The sequence below is a fragment of the Erythrolamprus reginae genome, chromosome 6 (genome assembly GCF_031021105.1).
Source record: "Erythrolamprus reginae isolate rEryReg1 chromosome 6, rEryReg1.hap1, whole genome shotgun sequence".
NCBI lineage: Eukaryota > Metazoa > Chordata > Lepidosauria > Squamata > Dipsadidae > Erythrolamprus > Erythrolamprus reginae.
The window spans coordinates 83054763-83077956 of NC_091955.1; the positions used below are offsets into that span (position 1 = coordinate 83054763).

The 23194-nt window shown below is 41.0% G+C and overlaps 1 protein-coding gene across 7 annotated transcripts in view; it reads left to right on the forward strand.

Moving 5' to 3' along the window:
* Positions 1-23194, forward strand: part of ERC1 (ELKS/RAB6-interacting/CAST family member 1) — a 213730-nt gene that overhangs the window by 38845 nt on the left and 151691 nt on the right. For 4 of the 7 annotated variants that reach the window (XR_011559525.1, XR_011559527.1, XM_070756464.1 and 1 more), the window contains exons 3-7: positions 3651-4067; positions 8041-8115; positions 10476-10631; positions 13633-13725; positions 18799-18966. Coding sequence is in view for 3 of the 7 variants with exons in the window: in XM_070756464.1 (XP_070612565.1) it covers positions 3651-4067; positions 8041-8115; positions 10476-10631; positions 13633-13725; positions 18799-18966 (909 nt within the window). In the remaining 4 variants the exon portion in view is untranslated. The remainder of the gene's footprint in view (positions 1-3650; positions 4068-8040; positions 8116-10475; positions 10632-13632; positions 13726-18798; positions 18967-23194) is intronic. The other 3 variants (XR_011559526.1, XR_011559528.1, XM_070756465.1) reach the window with 1 other exon arrangement.

Sequence of the window (23194 nt, forward strand, 5' to 3'; positions counted from 1 at the left end):
TCATACAGTTTTAATTTATCCCATCCGTTTCGTATTTCAATCAGTTTATATATATACCCTGACAAGTGATCTTGACATATTTAATATATATATATATATATTCTGCCGGTGTGTCCCAACCGCCCGTAATTACAGGGTAATTAGTCCAGGAAGACACACACCACATGATAAAAGGAAAACCCAAAAGTTTTTATAAACAGAAAAACAGAAACCAGCTCCCTTTTTAAATGTCAAAGGGATTTTCTGGTACACACAAGGCACAGGTGAAATGCAGTCCAATTGCTCACCCAATAACTGGGAAATTGAGTCCAATTCTAAAGTCCAGAGAGTCCACACACACAATCCTGAACAGCAAAAAACCACGATCTTGACGAAACAATGAATCAGATAAACTGCCATGAGGCTAACACACCAGGCTGCCTTTTTGAGACAACAAGTAAATACAAACATGTAAGAGATCCAATATCAAACACTCTAAAAAACTTAAATACTAAAAACATATAATTTAAATTCTAAGACCCCAATATATTTAAAAATCAATCATCCACATTCATCCACCCAGGCTAGGGTAGATGTTAAAATTTCACTGGCCCCAGTCCTGCTGGCAAAGGTGCATTTTTAAGGACTTATGAAAGACTGGAAGGTTGGGGGCAGTACCAATCTCCAGGGGGATTGATTCCAAAGGGCTGGGGCCGCCACAGAGAAGGCTCTTCCCCTAGGCCCCGCCAGACAGCATTGCCTGGTTGATGTGACCTGGAGAAGGCCAAATCTGTGGGCCCAGACCTGCCGCTGAGATGCATGACACAGAAGGCAGTCCCATAGATGATCTGGTCCAATGCCATGCAGGGCTTTATAGGTCATAACGAATTCTTTGAATTGCGTTCGGAGACCAATCGGCAGGCAATGCAGCTCACAGAGTGCTTGAGAAACATGGGTGTATCTAGGAAGGCCCATGACTGCTCATGTGGCTGTATTTTGCACCACCTGTAGTCTCCGAACGTTCTTCAAAGGTAGCCCCATGTAGAGAGTGTTGCAGTAGTCGAACCTTGAGTTGATAAGGGCATGAGTGACTGTGAGAAGAGACTCCCGATCCAAATAGGGCTGCAACTGGTACAATGGGTAAACCTGGGCGAACGTCCCCCTCGACACAGCTGAGAGATGGTGTTCTAAGCTCAGCTGTGGATTGAGGAGGATGCCCAAGTTGCGGACTTTCTCTGAGGGGGGCAAAAGCTTCCCCCCCTAGGGTGATGGATGGATAGGTGGGATGGTCCTTGGGAGGCAGAACCCACAGCCACTCCATCTGTATTCCTGTATCTGGTAAGACTGTCACCTGCTAAAGTTTGTTTGTTTTGTTCAGTAATTTTGTAGACTCAGCAGTTAATGTATTAACAATTTTATTACATTTTGTAATTATTACATATTGAATCTATTATTTTTTATTTTAAACTGTTCTAAGATGCTATTCATTAGAACAGTGTTTCCCAACCTTGGCAACTTGAAGATATTTGGACTTCAACTCCCAGAATTCCCCAGCCAGCGAATTCTGGGAGTTGAAGTCCTGATATCTTCAAAAAACACTGGTCTAGAACAATAATAAAGCAGTCTTTAAAAAATAAGTCTAATAATTTGAACATTCTTGTACATTCTGGGAGTTGAAGTCCAAATATCTTCAAGTTGCCAAGGTTGGGAAACACTGCATTAGAAAGACAAGACTCAAATTTCAATATCAGTAAAAAATAACATCTCCCGTTTTATCAAGTCATTGTGTGTTTTATGGTCGGTTACACTGGAAGAAATTACATCTGATCTTTCTAACATAGCTATTCGAACAGTTCCAGCATGTGAAATTGTATTTTTATTTTTTGATAGCATTGGAATATCTCTTCCTATTTGCTTTCATAAACAACAAAAAATGTTCCTGTTCTAGGAATCTAATAAAATGTGTTGATGTCAAGGTGTTTCTGTTCTTTTACTTCTGTTTCTTGCGTTTATTTTGACTATTTTCTGTTCGTGTAGACATGAACAAAATGTTCTTCACTTGACCTAATCAAGCTGAAAAATGTTCTACTGACAAGCTACTTATCTGTAAACATTTTTTAATCTCTTTTCTACTCTATTGCTTTTGAGATTATTTAGTAATAGAGTAATTTTAAAATCAACTTTTTAATGTAAGTATTTATTAGATATGTGTCCTTTTTTAGATATTCTGTTCAATTGTTCTATATTGAACACAATATGCAATAAACTTTATTGATTAAATACCTGACCGTATCAAAAAATTCTCCAAAAAATTCTCAAAATACAGTACAACATAGTTCATATTGCGTTATGGTATTTATAAAGTCGGGCAGCCCAAATATGAGGAGATATATTAAGTGCCTGTTCTTCAAAGTGCATTTTGGGTAGAAATTGCACTTATATACCACTCCATAGTGTTTTATAGCACTATCCGAGCAACTTACACTGTCAACATATTCCGAAAATCTGGGTCCTTGTTTTTCTGATTTCAGAAGGATTGAAGGCTGAGTCCACCTTGAGCTGTCCGGGATCAAACTCCAGGCTTTGGACAGATTTAGCATGCAGTACTACATTCTAACCACTACACCTCCCGTGGCTTCTATGGATGAGACAGATTAATCGCCACTCTGTGTAATCTGACACATCCATAAATAAGGTCTTCACCCAAAAGTTTGGACATTTTAATTGTGTGGTGACATTCTATTGTAAACTTGGTTCAGCCATTACTGCTGGAGTTGGCATGGATTTGCCAACCTTTAGGAAGCATTTTAGGTTGGTGTAGTATATCTTTTAAATAGGGATCATTTGTAATAATAATTATAATCATAATAATAATTATAATTATATACTGTAATAATAATAATAATAATAATAATAATAATAATTTATTAGATTTGTATGCCGCCCCTCTCTGAACAATAGTTCTGATTGTTTGCCCGATTGTTTCCAGCTACAAAAAAGGCAAGCGCAGTTCTGGGATGTATCAAACTAGAGCAAGTTCAAAGGATGGTGAGTGGTCTGGAAACCATGTCCGATGAGGAACGGTTAAAGGATCTAGGGATGTTTAGTCTGCAAAGGAGAAGACTGAGAAGAGACTTGATAGATGTCTACAATATCTGAAGGACTGTCACAGAGCAGAGGGATCAACATTATTCTCATTAGCACATGGAAGGACTAGAAACAATGGAATGAAACTGCAAGGGAGTAGATTTAGATTAGATATCAGCAAAAACTTTCTAACAGTAAGGGTGATAAACCAGTGGAACAGTTTGCCACAGGAGGTGGTGGGCTCACCTTCATTGGAGGTCTTCCAAAAGTGACTGGACAGTCATCTTTCTGGGATGGTTTAATGCAGTGTTTCCCAACCTTGGCAACTTGAAGATATCTGGACGAATTCTGGGAGTTGAAGTCCAGATATCTTCAAGTTGCCAAGGTTGGGAAACACTGGTTTAATGAATCCTGCATTGAGCAGAGGGTTGGACCGGATGACCCCGGAGGTCCCTTCCAACCCTACCCTATGATTCTATTATTGTGGTTGAAACTGAAGACGTCGTTGACAGGTAAGCCGTCGTAAATCTGTATTGTATTTCTTCTGGCTGAAACGAATATTGATCCGGATGTTTATTTCTCAGCACATGCAGATGACTATTCAAGCTCTTCAGGACGAGCTTAGGATCCAGAGGGACCTGAACCAGCTTTTCCAGCAAGACACCAGCAGTAGATCCAGTGAGCCGTTTCTGTCAGAACTCACAGAAGAAAACTTCCAGCGGCTTCACGCAGAGCACGAGCGTCAGGCCAAGGAACTCTTCTTGCTGCGCAAAACCCTGGAAGAAATGGAGCTGCGCATCGAGACTCAGAAACAGACCTTAAATGCCCGTGACGAGTCAATTAAGAAGTTGCTGGAAATGCTGCAGAGCAAAGGGTTGTCTGCAAAAGCCACCGAGGAAGATCATGAACGCACAAGGAGGTTGGCGGAGGCTGAAATGCACGTTCATCACCTGGAAACCTTACTGGAGCAAAAGGAAAAGGAGAGTAGCTTGCTCAGAGAAGTGAGTTTATTTATATATTTTTATATATATATATATATGTCACATGTTTTTTTTTGCTGAATTTGAAAATTAAGGGAGACTAGGATAGATCTATTTCGGCCTTATTTTGGCCTCATCAGCTAGCCATACCCACTGGGACTTGAGCCTGCAACCTTTGCCTTGTAAGGCAGAGAATTATCCTCTAGGCTACAGTATCCAATCCCTTCAGCTCTGCACCAGGGAAAGGTTACATATTTTTGTGTCGAATCACCCTGGTGTATTGAAGGAACATCACAGCTCCTTATTTGCCTCTCGGCCCAACCCAGGGCCATTTCCAAGGCAGTTAATTTTATTGATAGCCAACAATTCTATCTGTATATGTCACATGTTTTTTTTTTGCTGAATTTGAAAATTAAGGGAGACTAGGATAGATCTATTTCGGCCTTATTTTGACCTCATCAGCTAGCCATACCCACTGGGACTTGAACCTGCAACCTTTGCCTTGTAAGGCAGAGAATTATCCTCTAGGCTACAGTATCCAATCCCTTCAGCTCTGCACCAATATATATATATATTATTTTATGACGCTCTTCTCCTTAGACTCAGGGCGGCTTATAACAAATTAGCAATAGCACTTTTTAACAGAGCCAGCCTATTGCCTCCACAATCCTCATTTTACCCACCTCGGAAGGATGGAAGCCTGAGTCAACCTTGAGCCGGTGATGAGATTTGAACCTTTGACCTGCAGATCTAGCAATTAGCTTTAGTGGCCTGCAGTACTACACTCTACCCACTGCGCCACCTCGGCTCATTTATTCATATAAATTCATATAATCCACCTAATCCTGCACATTTTTCTTCTCTTGTTTTGTTTAGGAACAAGCACTTGCATGTTTTTCATACCCGTTGAAAGCAACATACATCTTAGTATCCAATCTGAACATTCCTGAGTGCAAATTTCTTTCTTATTCATAATTTATTCTGATCTCACATGTCATTTGTTACATTCTGTGTGTAGGAAATTGTATGTATCTGGGAATAATATCAAAAGTATTTTTTTAAAAAAGTTTGGAAGCTGAAATTTGAAGTTTTGGGTTGTGAATATCCATATATGTTTAAGCCTGGATTCAAACACGGAGGGGGTAACAGTCAAGAACAGGTCTAAAAATAAAATAAGCAATATATTTATGAACTTTACTTTTTTGTTCTTTAAACATTTATTCTTGAGCAAGAAATATTATTATTATTATTATTATTATTATTATTATTATTATTATTATTATTATGTCAATACAACACAGCAAACGAGATCACTATGCTGGATTTCGTATTTCATCACCAGTCGGGCTCTTCCCAAGCACCTAGGACTGTGTGATGTAATGGCGAATTATGTTTGCCGATCCCAGTAAAGCGGCCTTTTGCAATTGACAGATGGAGATTTTGTCAATTCCGATGGTTTCCAAATGTCCGCTGAGATCCTTTGGCACTGCGCCCAGCGTGCCAAGTACCACTGGGACCACTTTCACTGGCTTATGCCAGAGTCGTTGCAGCTCGATTTTTAGATCTTCGTATTTCACTAATTTCTCTAGCTGCTTCTCCTCAATTCTGCTGTCTCCTGGGATTGCGATGTCGATGATCCATACTTTCTTTTTCTCCACAATCAGGATGTCTGGTGTGTTATGCTTCAGAATACACCAGACATCCTGATTGTGGAGAAAAAGAAAGTATGGATATTATTATTATTATTATTATTATTATTATTATTATTATTATTTAGATTTGTATGCCGCACCTCTCCGAAGACTCGGGGCGGCATACTGGGAGCAATCAGGAATTTATCCTATCTTTATACAATAGCAAGTCTATTCTTGGTGTTTATAAATAGAGCCTACCTGAATCACCACAATCTGTACATTATTCTTTTATTTGATTTTACTGGGAAGCTGTAAATGATTGTCTACTGATATTTAGAAAACTAGAAATCTGGGCAACAACAAAAAATAAAGTTCTATAGTTTCCATAGAAACAATGACTTTACTATGAAGGATATTTGAAACCATTTGCTGTTTTGCATCATGTTTTGAGAGGAGTAAGCATATATTGTTCATTGATTTTCATATAACTTTATGATTAAATTTATAACTTTAAGGCAAAACAGCTGAATTCTTTTGGACAGAACACATTCATATAAACGAAATCAGACATCCAGGACTGCCTGATTCTTTGCCAGCCGGTTGCATAGTAGAGGGGGCTTCCTGCCCATCTGAAAGAGAGGGTTACATAATGGGGCTTCCCCTGCCCCCAGACCCTCTCTAGTGCCAGGCTCCTCTGCCCCAGGGAGCCTCAATCAGGGCCAAGCCTTTGGCAACGGATTGAGGTAAGACTGTTTTTTAAGGGGGCGCAAGACACGTGAAGCCTCCTGCTACTTTAGCAGCTCCAATCCACTGCAAAAGCAGCTACAATTCTTGCACTTATATACCAAAGTATCTTCTTCTCCCCCCCCCCCTCACTGGGCATGGCAGGGCTTCCTGCCCATCTCCCCCCCCATGTAATATGACCCCCCCCCCAAAAAAATAAGGCCAAACCCTTATTTCGGGATTCAAAAAAAAAAGATAGAATCTTATTTTCAGAAAAACACAGTAACACCAAGACTGAAAGATAGTTTTATGAGTTTGTTCAGAGGTAAAAGATGATGAGATAAATGTTTGTAACCTTAGAAGTAGCAAAGAGTCATTAAACTTGTTCATAATTGTAATTCATTTTGGAGATCACTTAGAAACATAGAAACATAGAAGACTGACGGCAGAAAAAGACCTCATTGTCCATCTAGTCTGCCCTTATACTATTTCCTGTATTTTATCTTAGGATGGATATATGTTTATCCCAGGCATGTTTAAATTCAGTTACCGTGGATTTACCAACCATGTCTGCTGGAAGTTTGTTCCAGGGATCATCTACTCTTTTAGTAAAATAATATTTTCTCACGTTGCTTTTGACCTTTCCCCCAACTAACTTCAGATTGTGCCCCCTTGTTCTTGTGTTCACTTTCCTATTAAAAACACTTCCCTCCTGAACCTTATTTAACCCTTTAACATATTTAAAGGTTTCGATCATGTCCCCCCTTTTCCTTCTGTCCTCCAGACTATACAGATTGAGTTCATGAAGTCTTTACTGATACGTTTTATGCACTTCTTTTCTCTCTTTTATTATATTTTTCTTTTCTTCTCTTTTGCTTTTCTTTCCCTTGCACATTTAACTCCTCTAGTTTTTTTCCCCTTTTCCCCTTTAGTCTTGATGCTTACACCAATATTTAATACCTTATGCTAATATTTAATGTAATTTAATATTTATGGATGTTTCATTATGAAAATCGCTATAAAAATGGGAGGAAAATGAATGCATGATTTGTTTGTCATTATTCTAATCCAAGAATAATTGTGGTCTAGTGCAAAACAGTTTCTAGTGTTTTAGTCCAGGCATTTTTTATTTTGCTCCTTCTTAACTACAGAGCACTTATGTCAGCTGCACTTTAATTGTTTTGATGAACAGTTCCTTGTTATCACTGTGGAAAGAGCTGTCGTCATCAGTAACTAGGTTGTTGCTACTCTGGGAATGTAGGAGTATTGCTGGCACAGATGCTTTATCAGCTTAAGTACATAGCAGATTGTTGCTGTTATTTATTAATCCTGTTTTTTTCAACTTATTTTGTCCTTCTGGAAGATGAAAGTTTGATAAGATCATTGCTAATAGGTATTTTAAAATTTTAAAGTTCCTTTAGCTATTACTTTTTATATGCTTTTTTGCAGAAAATTATTGGTGTGCAATTCACTATAGCTGTTTCTCGTTTGTATAAATAATAATAATAATAATAATAATAATAATAATAATAACCGTAGCCGTAAGAGGAAAGAAAATCGAATAATTTATCTACAATCCCAGAAGTCTGATGCTATTGTGTTTAAGTACCTACTTAATATTTATTCTTCTTAAACAGGAGATGCACCGTCGTTTTGAAAATGCTCCTGATTCTGCCAAAACTAAAGCTTTACAAACTGTTATAGAGATGAAGGTAAGAAAAGAAACTAATTCTATCAAATGGAATAGTTTTTTCCCTTTTATTTTTTGAATTTTCATCCTGACTTCTTGTACAACGTACTGATTCCTTTTAACATCTCTGCTATTGTCAGGAGAACTTTAGAGTATTGTTGTGTAAATGTGCAGGACTATTTATACCTGGTTTATACTATATATGTGAAATGAATCTCTACCTATTCTTACTTACCGTCATTAATTTTTTTAACCTATGCCTATTTTGTTATGAATTCTAGATAATTGTTTCATAGGAAGGACTTTAATATAAAATAGTTTCAATAACAAGGAAATAAGGGTTATATTTGAAACAGGAAAAAATTATTACAGAAAAAAATAAAGAAATAGTACATCTTTTTCTAGATGATGTTCCATTCCTTTTGAAAGGACTTGTATGTCAACATCGCTATTTTCATTGAATATACAGATAAATACTTCTGACCGTGTTGCAGAAATGTGTAAATGTTTTTCTGTTGAAGGATTTTTTTTTCTTATTTGCCTCCAAGTTCTCAGTGTATTCTCAGTGTTATTTCTGGTTTCAAAATGTCAGTTTCCATTAGCGTATATCTGTTTTCTGTTTAAATTGTAGATGTCTGGAGATTTTCAGTCATCCAGGTCATAGTTGTTCCAAAGGTGTTTTTTTCAAAAGGTAATTGAACTTTCTTGTTTCTGCCTTGAAAATGTTTTGCTTCTCATCCAAGAAGCTTCTTCAGTTTTGCTGAATGATGGAGAATCCTTCCATTCGCCACCATTCAGTCAGAATTGAAGAAACTTCATTGATGAAAATCGAAACATCTTCAAGGAAAAAACAAATAAAAGTCCAGTTGCCTTTTGAAAAAGCACCTTTGGGTTAAACTGTTGGTGCCTATTTAAAAACCACAACAGTTAAAAATTATGCATAGCACAGTGCTACATTGAGAGGTTTCTCAGATATAGTCCCTTAATTCAAATTTGATAGCAAATTATTATTATTATTATTATTATTATTATTATTATTATTAATTAGATTTGTATGCCGCCCCTCTCCGGAGACTCGGAGTGGCTTACAACAACAAAACAATACAAATCCAATAGTTTAAAAAGACAATTTAAAAACCCTTAATATAAAAAACAATCATACATCTCATACAGACCATACATGAAGCAGGGAGGGCCCATGGGAATCAATTTCCCCATGCCTGACGACAGAGGTGGGTTTTAAGAAGTTTGCGAAAGGCAAGGAGGGTGGGGGCGGTCCTAATCTCTGGGGGGAGTTGGGGCCACCATAGAGAAGGCTGTTCCCCTGGGTCCCGCCAGACGACATTGTTTCGTCGACGGGACCCGGAGAAGGCCAACTCTGTGGGACCTAACCGGTCGCTGGGATTCGTGCGGCAGAAGTTGGTCTCGGAGATATTCTGGTCCATTGCCATGAAACCAACACTTTGAATTCTGACCGGAAACTGATTGGCAACCAATGCAGACTGAGGAGTGTTGGTGTGACATGGGCATACCTAGGGAAGCCCATGATTGCTCTCGCAGCTGCATTTTGCACGATCTGAAGTTTCCGAACACTCTTCAAAGGTAGCCCCATGTAGAAAGCGTTACAGTAGTCGAACCTCGAGGGCATGAGTGTCTGGCCTTTTTTTTTTTTTGAGGAAACTAAACCAATGTTCTATGTATAACAAGAATGGTGGAAGGTCTTAAGCATAAAACGTATCAGGAAAGACTTCATGAACTCAATCTGTATAGTCTGGAGGACAGAAGGAAAAGGGGGGGACATGATCGAAACATTTAAATATGTCAAAGGGTTAAATAAGGGCCAGGAGGGAAGTGATTTTAATAGGAAAGTGAACACAAGAACAAGGGGACACAATCTGAAGTTAGTTGGGGGAAAGATCAAAAGCAACATGAGAAAATATTATTTTACTGAAAGAGTAGTAGATCCTTGGAACAAACTTCCAGCAGACGTGGTAGATAAATCCACAGTAACTGAATTTAAACATGCCTGGGATAAAGATATATCCATCCTAAGATAAAATACAGAAAATAGTATAACGGCAGACTAGATGGACCATGAGGTCTTTTTCTGCCGTCAGACTTCTATGTTTCTAAACTAACACTTTGAATTGTGACCGGAAACTGATCGGCAACCAATGCAGACTGCGGAGTGTTGGTGTAACATGGGCATACCTAGGGAAGCCCATGATTGCTCTTGCAGCTGCATTTTGCACGATCTGAAGTTTTTGAACACTCTTCAAAGGTAGCCCCATGTAGAAAGCGTTACAGTAGTCGAACCTCGAGGGGATGACTGGTCTTTTTTTGTTGTTGAGGAAACTAAACCAATGTTCTATGTATTTGAAGGATTCTAAAATTTCTTCTATGGAACGTGGACTCCGAGATTTGGAAGAAGAAATCCAAATGTTGAAATCAAATGGTGCACTCAGCACAGAGGAACGAGAAGAAGAAATTAAACAAATGGAGGTGTATCGTAGCCATTCCAAATTTATGAAAAACAAGGTAATAACTAAACAATGTATCTTAAAAAAATTGCTTACAATTCCCCAAAAAACTAATTCATTCACTGAATCACAGAATGGATTAAGGATTGGTGATCTATATTCTCTACTAGAGTTCCTTCAAATTAAGTGAAAATGCTTAAGCAAAGTCGTAAACCTATGTAACTGTAATTTAAGATTGGTGAGCCAAATTTGATTGAAGATGTAGAAATCAATTTAGGAAAATCAAATTGCATCAGCATGATGAAACAAAACTGTGTATTGTTCATACTCTGGCAAAATACCCAAGGACATTTCTTGCATAAGTTAATGTAAACAACTGTCCATGATGTAACAAAGCGTCTTGGAGAAATTGATGACTTTGAAATTTAAGACACGTAAGGGTGGAAGACTCAAAAGGTTACAAGTGGTCATTCATTGCCCAAACTATAATCAATATAAATGTTTTTAAAGTCTGCTTAATGCTAGAGAAAAAGGGAGGAAACACCCTGGGCTTTCTTTGAAAAATGCTGAAATTGGGGTCTGCATTATAAATTGTTGATTGTATGCTAATTAACTTTGGGCATTAGAATAATCAGATTAAAATGCATAGCATAGATTTGCTTGCCTTATTTATGTAGCTTCCAATCAATTCAGCATTCATTAAGATATTAAACTGAGCTGAAAACCATGAAAGGAAGTCAACTAGCAAATCCAAAAAGGGGTTTTTTTCTTTTAGAAGATTATTTATTTATTTATTTTATTTATTTATTGGATTTGTATGCCGCCCCCTCTCCACAGACTCGGGGCGGCTAACAACAGTAATAAAAACAGCATATAACAATCCAATATTAAAACAGTTAAAAACTCTTATTATAAAACCAAACATACATACAGACATACCATGCATAAAATTGCAAAGGCCTAGGGGGAAAGAGTATCTCAGTTCCCCCATGTCTGGCAGCAGAGGTGGGTTTTAAGAAGCTTACGAAAGGCAAGGAGGGTGGGGGCAATTCTAATCTCTGGGGGGAGTTGGTTCCAGAGGGCCGGGGGCCCGCCACAGAGAAGGCTCTTCTCCTGGGTCCCGCCAAGCGACCTTGTTTAGTTGACGGGACCCGGAGAAGACCCCACTCTGTGGGACCTAACTGGTCGCTGGGATTCGTACAGCAAAAGGCGGTCCCTGAGTTAGTGTGGTCCAGTGCCATGAAGGGCTTTATAGGTCATTATTGTTTATAAAACATGGGTGGATAATATGGTTACTTGATGCCACAAAGATGCATCTAAGACTCCTGAGAGGGGGCACAATTCAACAATTTGCCCTAAGTCCCAAGGGATTGGGCGGCATAGAAGTCAAATAAATAACATAAATAATTCTGTAGCTGAAGTGCTCACTGGAAGGTATCTTGTCTCACATCACTTAATAAAAACACAGTGTCCCTGAAGACATTCTAAAGGATGGTTGTACATTAAATCCAGAAATGGACTGGGTACAAATGCAGCAAATAACATGTAATATAAATTTGGGGGGGGGGGGGGGGGGGACGACACTTAGCAATCTTGTTTCCTTACCTTGGATCAACTGCAGATTCCAGTTAGTTTTCAAGAGCAGCATTGTGTAATACGCATCACTATCGTCTTATCAAAAGGAGACTCCCAGAGTCCTTTGAGAGTTGGGCAGCATATAAATTTAATAAAATAAAACTAACAAATAAATAAATTAAAGGCGATAAAAATTACCAGATCACCAGAATACCAAGGACTGAGAACCATGTTTTGGATCAGAGGTCTTCAACCTCTGACCGTCAGGAAGTTCTTCCTTACTTCTAGGTTGAAGCTGACCAAGGAGAGATTCAACCTAGAAGTAAGGAAGAACTTCCTGACGGTCAGAGCGATCAACCAGTGGAACAACCTGCCTGCGGAGGTTGTGAACTCCCCAACTCTGGACACTTTCAAGAGGAGATTGGACTGCCATTTGGCTGGGGTGCTTTAGGATTCCTGCTCAGGCAGGGGTTGGACTTGATGACCTGCATGGTCCCTTTCAACTCTAACAATAAATAAATAAATAAACCTTGACAACTTTAAGCCTGGAGAACTTCAACTCCCAGAATTCCCCAGCCAGCTGGCTGGGGAATTCTGGGAGTTGAAGTCCTCCAGGCTTAAAGTTGCCAAGATTGGAGACCCCTGTTTTAAATGATGTCATCTAAAAATGGGTGAAGTTCAATAGTTGTGGCAATACGAGTTTAGGATACGAGTTTAGGAGGAATTTGTTATTCTGAGAAACTGGGTTTTAATCACGACGGGTCTGCTAGCTGTTTATTTGTTCATCACACTTTAGTGACAGGTTAAGAGGAAAACTTGGATGCATGGATCCAAGGGATGCTTGGCTGCATAGCTAGAGGTATAACAAGCAGGAAGAGGGAGATTATGATCCCGCTATATAGAATGCTGGTGAGACCACATTTGGAATACTGTGTTCAGTTCTGGAGACCTCACCTACAAAAAGATATTGACAAAATTGAACGGGTCCAAAGACGGACTACAAGAATGGTGGAAGGTCTTAAGCATAAAACGTATCAGGAAAGACTTCATGAACTCAATCTGTATAGTCTGGAGGACAGAAGGAAAAGGGGGGACATGATCGAAACATTTAAATATATTAAAGGGTTAAATAAGGTCCAGGAGGGAAGTGTTTTTTAATAGGAAAGTGAACACAAGAACAAGGGGACACAATCTTTGGTTAGTTGGGGAAAAGATCAGAAGCAACATGAGAAAATATTATTTTACTGAAAGAGTAAGTAGATCCTTGGAACAAACTTCCAGCAGACGTGGTAGATAAATCCACAGTAACTGAATGTAAACATGCCTGGGATAAACACATATCCATCCTAAGATAAAATACAGAAAATAGTATAAGGGCAGACTAGATGGACCATGAGGTCTTTTTCTGCCGTCAGACTTCTATGTTTCTATGTTTCTAAAACATTTTTGCTCTGAATGTAAAAGAATTAACAATGTCGTGGCAGGTAGAGCAACTGAAGGAAGAGCTAAATGCCCGAGAGGTTCAAGGGGAGGAACTGAAAAAAAAAGTGGCCGATTTCCAGACAGAGATCTCTGCCGTAAGATTGAAGTTTCTTTAATACGGCGGCGCTCTGCTAGCTTTTCTGGGGTGGCTTTCCTTTCCTTCCTTTACCCTCTGCAACGCTAAAGAGCAAGAAAACTAACCGTTCTGCATCTGTCCTCATTCACACCTGGTTGATATATTACAATGTGTAATCTACTCCTTTGAGCCCCTGATATTAGTTGCCCAGCTTTAAAGATCACTACATTTGCATGAATTGTAATTTTTAGCACTTAGAATACAAAAGGTAATCGTCACAGCATGGTTTGTAGCTGAGATGCACGTACAGTGGTACCTCTACTTTTGAACTTAATTCGTTCCGTGACCAGGTTCTTAAGTAGAAAAGTTTGTAAGAAGAAACTAATTTTCCCATAGAAATCAATGTAAGAGCAAATAATGTGTGCGATTGGGGAAACCACAAGGAGGGTGGAGGTCCTGTTTCCTCCCAGGAGATTCCTAGAGAGGCCCCACAGAGGCTTCCCCCCGCCATTTCCGGCCCTGTTTCCTCCCAGGAGATTCCTAGAGAGGCCCCATAAAGGCTTCTCCTGCCTTTTCCGGTTACAGTTTCGGAGGCTCGGGTTTGTAAGTGGAAAATGGTTCTTGAGAAGAGACAAAAAAATATTGAACACCCACTTCTTATCTAGAAAAGTTCATAAGTAGAGGCATTTGTAGGTAGAGGTACCATTGTATTAAGCTTTTGAAATTAATAGTACAACCTGCCCGTTCTAATTTGAGCAAGCAGAGGTAATCTTATTTTAATAAGGTTGCATAGTTTTAATGCACTGTTGGGGGCAATAAATATGAATCTTTTGTTGCTTGAACTTCCTGGAATGATGCTTTTTTACATATCACGCATGGGCACATTTGATGTCTTTCATAGTTTTATGATTTATTCTGCGCAGAAAATTCAATTTCTAGTTCTAGTAAAATGTAATTCCCTGATGTATATTTAAAAGAGGAATTTTACCATTTTAAAATGTGTGAATTAATCTGTGGTCTTGAATCCATTCCTTTATAGGGGTGGGTGGGAGGGAAATAGATTTTTTTTTGTTTTAAATCCGACCTTTTTTATATATATAAGTAACTCAAAGCAGCAAACATACTTAATACTCCTTCCTCTTCCTATTTTCCCCAGAACAACAATCCTCTGTGTTGCGTGGGATTAATAGAGAGCAATTGGCCCAAAGTTACCCAGTTGGCTTTCATGTGTCAGGCAGGTCTAGAACTCACAGTCTTCTGGTTTCTGGACCAGCACCTTCATCAATATTCCAAAATGTGTGTGTTTGAGACGCTTGATTTGTTGATTTTCAAAGTTTCTGAACTTTGTATCCTCCTACAAATGTTATCTAGTAGTCATTTTCTATGCCACCCTGAGTTTGCGGAGAAGGATGGTATAGAAATCCAACCAAATAAATATATAAAAATAAAATGTTGTGTAGGAAATAGGAAACTATTGTATTTTTTTCATCTTCAAAAGTAGGTCTTAAGGCAAAAATAAAGTGAAGTCACACCTGTTCTTGAGGTCAGGTAATAGATAGTATTTATAACAAAGGAAGAGAAAATACTCCACTTTTTAGCATCTTGATATTACTATTAGAGCTAAAGATGTTTTTAAAGAACTTGAAGTACAGTGATCCCTCGAGTTTTGCGATCTCGATCTTCTCGAAACGCTATATCGCGATTTTTAAAAAAACATTAATTTTAAAAAAACCCACTTCCGCGTTTGGCTTCGGGAGTCAGCTGGGAAGCGGCGCGGCTGTTTTAAAAGGTCGCAGCTGGCCTGGGGGGCTTCCCAGCACCCCCCCGAACCCCCAACCTGGGTCTTCCCGGCCGCCCACGCAAAGGGGAAACCCCGGCTCCTTGCTGATGCCCGCCGCTCGCCCGCCCGCCAGCAAGAGGGGGAAGACCCAGGGAAGGTTCCTTCGGCTGCCCAGCAGCTGATCTGCTCGGTAGCACAGCAGCAGCGAGGAGCCGAATCGGGGTTTCCCCTTTGCGTGGGCAGCGGGGAACGCAAACTCCACCATCTACGCATGCGCGGCCATAGGAAAAAAAGGGCGCGCATGCGCAGATGGTGTTTTTACTTCCACAACCCTACATCGCGAAAAATCGATTATCGCGAGGGGTCTTGGAACGGAACCCTCGCGATAATAGAGGGATCACTGTATAATGAAAGATAAAAAAGACTATTTATTATTTCAATTCCTTCCAAGGGCTGGCTGGGGTCAGCAATATGATACCCACAGATATAAAAAGATATTTTGCCCTCAAAAGATTTTACCCAAAATGATGGCATGAATTGAGACTGCGAATCTTCATCCGATTTTGACTTCGTTGCTCAATTTTATTGCATGAAATGTCATAGGATTTTAATGTTCTTGTATGAAATCTAGCAAGATTTTGCCATTTTCACATAAGGTTTTAAAAGATGGCCAGACTTTAGCTACACTTCAGCTAGTAGCTAATTATCCCCAAAAGCCTTGAAAATAACCTTGGAAATGAACTGAAACTAAGTTTGCCTGTGTATGTTGCTCTGGTTTACATTTATATGTTACCCTGCGTCTCTTGAGGTCCGAGGAAGCATATACAGTGATCCCTCTATTATCGCGAGGGTTCCGTTCCAAGACCCCTCGCGATAATCGATTTTTCGCGATGTAGGGTTGCGGAAGTAAAAACACCATCTGCGCATGCGCGCCCTTTTTTTCTATGGCCGCGCATGCGTAGATGGTGGAGTTTGCGTTCCCCCGCCGCCCACGCAAAGGGGAAACCCTGGCTCCTCGCTGATGCCCGCCGCTCGCCCGCCCGCCAGCAAGAGGGGGAAGACCCAGGGAAGGTTCCTTCGGCCGCCCAGCAGCTGATCTGCTCGGCGCAGCAGCAGCGAGCAGACGAAGATCGGGGTTTCCCAGCCGCCCACGGAAAGGGGAAACCCCGGCTCCTCGCTGATGCCCCCGCTCGCCCGCCCGCCGCCCGCCACCCGCCAGCAAGAGGGGGAGAGATAGAGAAAGAGAGAGAAGGAAAGAAAGAGATGAGAGAGGAAGAGAGTGTGAGAGAGGAAGAAGCAAGATAGAGAAAGAGAGAGAGAAAGAAAGATGAGAAAGGAAGGGAGTGACGTCATCGGTGGAAAAATCGCGATATAGCGTTTCGCGAAGATCGAGATCGCGAAACTCGAGGGATCACTGTAAAGCTAAAGTGAAAAAAGATGTGAAGTAATAATAATGCAGACATTCTAGTGATAGCTTTCATCAAATCTGAACAATTTCTGCTTACTAAAAACCTGGGTTTCTTTTCCTATCTTTTCTTTTATGCTATGACTTATTCCCCTGGTATTTGGGGCTTTTTCAATTTTGGCTTTCCACAATTGTGAGGCTTAGTGGGTTATGAAGGAAGTTGTTTACTACAACTATACAGTCTTATAATCTTCTTCCTATGAAGGAGTTTTCTTTTAGGAATGCTTTATTCTCCCTTCCTCAAAAACTCTTTAAACTTACACCAAAAAAAGCATGCTTTTTTCAGGTTTATTATTCCTTTATTCAGATTCCTTGAGCTGGCTTGATGCCATACCTTTGAGATTTGCTGGAAATGTGGTGCTAAATGTGGTGCTAAAATGTGGCGGTAGGGAAAGCAAGTAGGATGCTTGGCTGCATAGCTAGAGGTATAACAAGCAGGAAGAGGGAGATTATGATCCCACTATATACAGTGCTGGTGAAACCACATTTAGAATACCATGTTCAGTTCTGGAGACCTCGCCTACAAAAAGATATTGACAAAATTGAACGGGTCCAAAGACGGGCTACAAGAATGGTGGAAGGTCTTAAGCCTAAAACGTATCAGGAAAGACTTAATGAACTCAATCTGTATAGTCTGGAGCAGTGTTTTTCAACCAGTGTGCCGGGGCACACTAGTGTGCCGTGAGACATGGTCAGGTGTGCCGCGAAGCTCAGCAAGAGAAAGAAAAAGAGGGAGAGAAAGAAAGCAAGAGAGAGAAAGAGAGAGAAAGAAAGAGAGAGAAAGAAAGAGAGAAAGAAAGAGAGAAAGAAAGAAAGAGAGAGAGAGAGAAAGAGAGGCAGGGAAGGAGGGAGAGATAGAAAGAGAGCAAAAAAGAGAGGAAGGAAGGAAGAGAGAGAGAAAGAGGGATGGAGAGAGAGGGAGAGGAAGGAAGGAAGGAAGGAAGAGCCGGGGTGGTGCAGCAGGTAGAGTGCTGTACTGCAGGCCACTGAAGCTGACTGTAGATCTGAAGGTCAGCAGTTCAAATCTCATCACCGGCTCAAGGTTGACTCAGCCTTCCATCCTTCCGAGGTGGGTCAAATGAGAACCTGGATTGTGGGGGCAATATGCTTGCTGTGTTAAAAAGTGCTATTGCTAACATGTTGTAAGCCCCCCTGAATCTCAGGAGTAGGGCGGCATAAAAATTGAATGAATAAATAAAATAAATAAGAGAGAGAAAGAGGGAGAGAAAGAGGGAGAGAAATAGGGTGAAAGGGAGGAAGAGAGAGAGAGAGAGAGAGAATTTTTTTGTCCAAACTTTTTTTAGCCCCCCCCCCCCCCATTCCCCTCCGCTCAATGTGCCCCATGATTTTGTATATGTAAAAAATGTGCCACAGCTCAAAAAAGGTTGAAAATCACTGGTCTGGAGGACAGAAGGAAAAGGGGGGACATGATCAAGACATTTAAATATATTAAAGGGTTAAATAAGGTCCAGGAGGGAAGTGTTTTTAATAGGAAAGTGAACACAAGAACAAGGGGACACAATCTGAAGTTAGTTGGGGGAAAGATCAAAAGCAACATGGGAAAATATTATTTTACTGAAAGAGTAGTAGATGCTTGGAACAAACTTCCAGCAGACGTGGTTGGTAAATCCACAGTAACTGAATTTAAACATGCCTGGGATAAACATAGATCCATCCTAAGATAAAATACAGAAAATAGTATAAGGGCAGACTAGATGGATCATGAGGTCTTTTCCTGCCGTCAATCTTCTATGTTTCTAAAGTGGATTGAAGCAATTTCCATAATGCTTCTGGATGCATTCTTGCCATTTGATAACGCATATTCTCATACTTGGTCCTTCCTATAGATTGGTCAAGTGAAACAGGAACTATCCCGGAAAGATACGGAGCTGCTGGCTTTACAGACAAAATTGGAAACTCTCACCAACCAGTTTTCTGATAGCAAGCAACATATCGATGTACTCAAGGAATCCCTCACAGCAAAAGAACAGAGAGCTGCCATCCTGCAAACAGAGGTAACGGACATATCCCTAATACCAGGGAGTTCTGCACAGTGATTTAATTATTGGGTTGGGCTGTGGAATGTGCATTCTTTCCGTTTTGGTTTCCTTCAGTTCTTCTTAAGTTAGAAGGAAAATCTGTCACTTCCTAGTTCCAAACTTGAATATCTCTTTAAATCGCAAGAAAGGGTTGAGAAAATAAACAATCTGGTTGTTTCAGCAGTGTCCACTAGTTAATCTATAAACATAGTACGAAGATAATAGTTCTCTCCCATTGTTTATCACTTGCAGCTGGTGACAAACTCTAGAATACTGATGGCGAACCTATGGCGTGGGTGCCGCAGGTGGCACGCGGAGCCATATCTGCTGGCACACTGGGCCATTGCCCTAGCTCAACTCCAACATGAATGTGTGTGCCAACCAGCTGTTTTTTGGTTCACACAGTGGCTCTGGGAGGACGTTTTTGGCTTCCAGAGAGCTTTGGGGGAATGGGGGAAAGGTTGGGGACCGCTGCTCTAGAAGATCTCTTTGATCCCTGGACATTGATAATTCTCATAGTTTTTTATTAAACTGAAATCCCAGTCTCAGTTATTGATATTTAATTAGGAATATCTCATTTGTTATCATCCATAAGCCTATCTTTCCTGATGTGATCATTTAGGTCCCAATGAGTAGAAATACACTGCTCAAAAAAAAAAAAGGGAACACTCAAATAACACATCCTGGATCTGAATGAATTGAAATATTCTCATTGAATACTTTGTTCTGTACAAAGTTGAATGTGCCCAACAGCAGGTGAAATTGATTGTCAATCAGTGTTGCTTCCTAAGTGGACAGTTTGATTTCATAGAAGTTTGATTTACTTAGAGTTATATAAGTAACTCTAAGTGTTCCCTTTATTTTTTTGAGCAGTGTAATATATTTTCATCCAGCGTCAAAACTGGCTCTCCAGTCCTACCTCTACTTTGTGTCCTTTAGTCTATGAAACACCCTGTCCTGTTTATCAGCTACTAAACATGTCTGCATCGAAATTATTTATTTACTTACTTACTTACTTACTTACTTACTTACTTACTTACTTACTTACTTACTTACTTACTTACTTACTTTATTTATTTATTTATTTATTTATTTATTTATTTATTTATTTATTTATTAGATTTGTATGCCGCCCCTCTCCGTAGACTCAGGACGGCTAACAACAATAATGAAACAACATGTAACAAATGTAATATTTAAAATAATTAAAAGACCCTTATTTAAAAACCGAACATACACACAAACATACCATGCATAAATTGTATAAGCCTAGGGGGAAGGGAATATCTCAATTCCCCCATGCCTGACGACAGAGGTGGGTTTTAAGGAGCTTACGAAAGGCAGGGAGGGTGGGGGCAATTCTGATCTCTGGGGGGAGTTGGTTCCAGAGGGCTGGGGCCGCCACAGAGAAGGCTCTTCCCCTGGGTCCCGCCAAATGAAATTGGTTAGTCGACGGGACCCGGAGAAGGCCAACTCTGTGGGACCTAACCAGTCGCTGAACCTGATTAAAGGTAGCTTCCTCTTAATCAGCGACTGTATCGTGTTCCAAATCCTCATTTCAGTTCGTAGTCGAAGACAAATGTTGCTTAATTTAAATGCTAGTATAAGACATTTAGAATTGACGCTGAATGAAATATGAGATGAATTGACATTGGGAAAGAGTTCATTTTAATTTGCAACTTGCTGTCAGTCTTGAAATTAAATATGTCAAAACTGATACAAATACAGTGTTGAACATTTGTCGGAATTGCTTTTTCAGCTCTGTGCAGCATTTTAAAAGTCTTGGCTGTATTCTGCTTTATCTTTTATTTACAAATGCAGGAAGTGCTTGATTAATGATCGCAGTTGGGACCAGAATGTGGATCACTGAATGAAGTAGAAGTTAAGCGAGTTGACACATAACTGCTTCGCTCAGTAACCACAATCCTGGCCCGCTTGGTTGTGGTTATTAAGCAATTGCAAGGGTTGTTAAGCAGCTGGAATAAGAAGCAATGGGGTTCCTTGGGGAGATCCTATAAGGCTCCACTCGGGAGATGAAAATGCAAGCAGGATTTTCAACCCGTGAGCAATGACACACTCATGTACAGCTTGCTCCCGTTCCCCCTTACCATGCTGATTGTGCTTGGATCTCATCGAACTCTTTTCTCTAGAGGCTGGAGGAAAGAGCTGCGTGCTGAAGGGATTTAGCTTCCCTCTGTACATGATAATGAACTTTTTTGGGATGCAAAAACGAAGCTGGAGGATTTCGGGCTCCGTTTCTGGACTCTACGGAAGGAGTCCAGCTCCCTTCCATGCATGGAAGCAAATTCCTTCAGTGGGATGCAGGAACTGTTTCAGTGCTTCCCCCCCCCCCCTTCTACTTGGGACGTAGCTCTTTCAGCCAGCCCCAAATTCATCTAGGCAGGAGATAAGAGCTTGCAATTTTTTCTGGCAACTCTCCCATTGACAGCTGGCAGAAAATATTGCAGTCACATGATCATTTGTAGGTGAGGACAAATTCTAGAACAGTGATGGCCATCCTTTTATTTTTTTTGCTCAGGTGCCAAAAGGGGGTGTGACAGCGTGCATACCCACATTTTATTTATTTATTTATTTATTCAATTTTTATGCCGCCCTTCTCCTTAGACTCAGGGCGGCTTACAACAGGTTAGCAATAACACTTTTTAACAGAGCCAGCCTATTGCCCCCACAATCTGGGTCCTCATTTTACCCACCTCGGAAGGATGGAAGGCTGAGTCAACCTTGAGCCGGTGATGAGACTTGAACCGCTGACCTTCAGATCTACAAGTCAGCTGCAGTGGCCTGCAGTACAGCACTCTACCTGCTGCGCCACCCTGGCTCACCCCGCCACCCCACATCCATAATGCAATACCCTCCCCCCTCACGCATGCATGCGCCAGCCCCCCCATGCTGCCCCTCCCCGCCACCACGCATGCGTGCAGGCCTCACTGAAGCCTCCGGACTTCCCATAGGCCCGTTGGGCCTTTTTTCGCCCTCCCCAGGCTTCAGGAAAGCCTTTGGAGCCTGTGGCTAGCGAAAAACAGTCTCAACGGGCCTACCGGAAGTTCTAAAACGAAATTCTGGTAGGCCCGTTGGGCAGTTTTTCGCTCTCCTCAGACTTCATTGGGCCGTTTTTCACCTTCCCCAGGCCTCTGGAGTCTATGGATGGCAAAAAACAGGCCTACCCGGAAGTTCATGTAAAACCTCTGGTAGGCTCGTTAGGCCCAGGTTTTTTGCCATCCACAGGCTCCAGAGGCTTTCTTGAAGGCTGAGGAGGGCAAAAACAACCTTCCCCCACCCTCTGGAAGGCCGAAAATCAGCTGACCAACATACACATGTGCGGTGGAGCTGACATAGGGCAATGTCTCACATACCCTCAGATATGGCTCCGCGTGCCACATAGGTTTGCTATTTATTTATTTATTTGATTTATATGCCGCCCCTCTCTGAGGACTTGGGGCGGCTTATAACATATAAAAACAACAATTACAGCAGTTAAACCCAATTAAATTAAAATTAAACAAACACAAATTAAACAATCTAAAAATCCCAGGTGTGTTAAAAATCAGTCATACCCATTCAAAGAACAATCATACAAGTATTTGTCGGCCAGTGGGCTGAGATCTAATCGCCCTAAGCCTGGCGGCATAGGTAAGTCTTAAGATTCTTGCGAAAGGTGAGGAGGGTGGGGGCAGTACGCATCTCCGGGGGGAGCTGATTCCAGAGGGCCGGGGCCCCCACAGAGAAGGCACTTCTCTTAGGTCCCACCAAGTGACATTGTCTAGTTTACGGGACCAGGAGAAGGCCGACTCTGTGGGACCTACCCGGTCACTGAGACTCATGCGACAGAAGGCGGCCCCACAATTAATCTGGCCTGATGCCATCTAGGGCTTTATACATCATTACCAACACTTTGAATTTTGTCCGGAAACCAATCGGCAGCCAATGCAGTCTGCAGAGAAACATGGGCACATCTAGCGAGGCCCATGACTGCTCACACGGCTGCATTCTGCACGATTTGTAGTGTTTCTTCAAAGGTAGCCCCATGTAGAGAGCATTGCAGTAGTTGAATCTCGAGGTGATAGGGGCATGAACCACTGGGAGTAGAGACTCCCTGTCCAAATAGGGCTGCAACTGGTGCACCAGGCGAACTGGGGCAAACGCCCCCCTTGCCACAGCCGAAAGATGATGGTCCAAAGGTGCC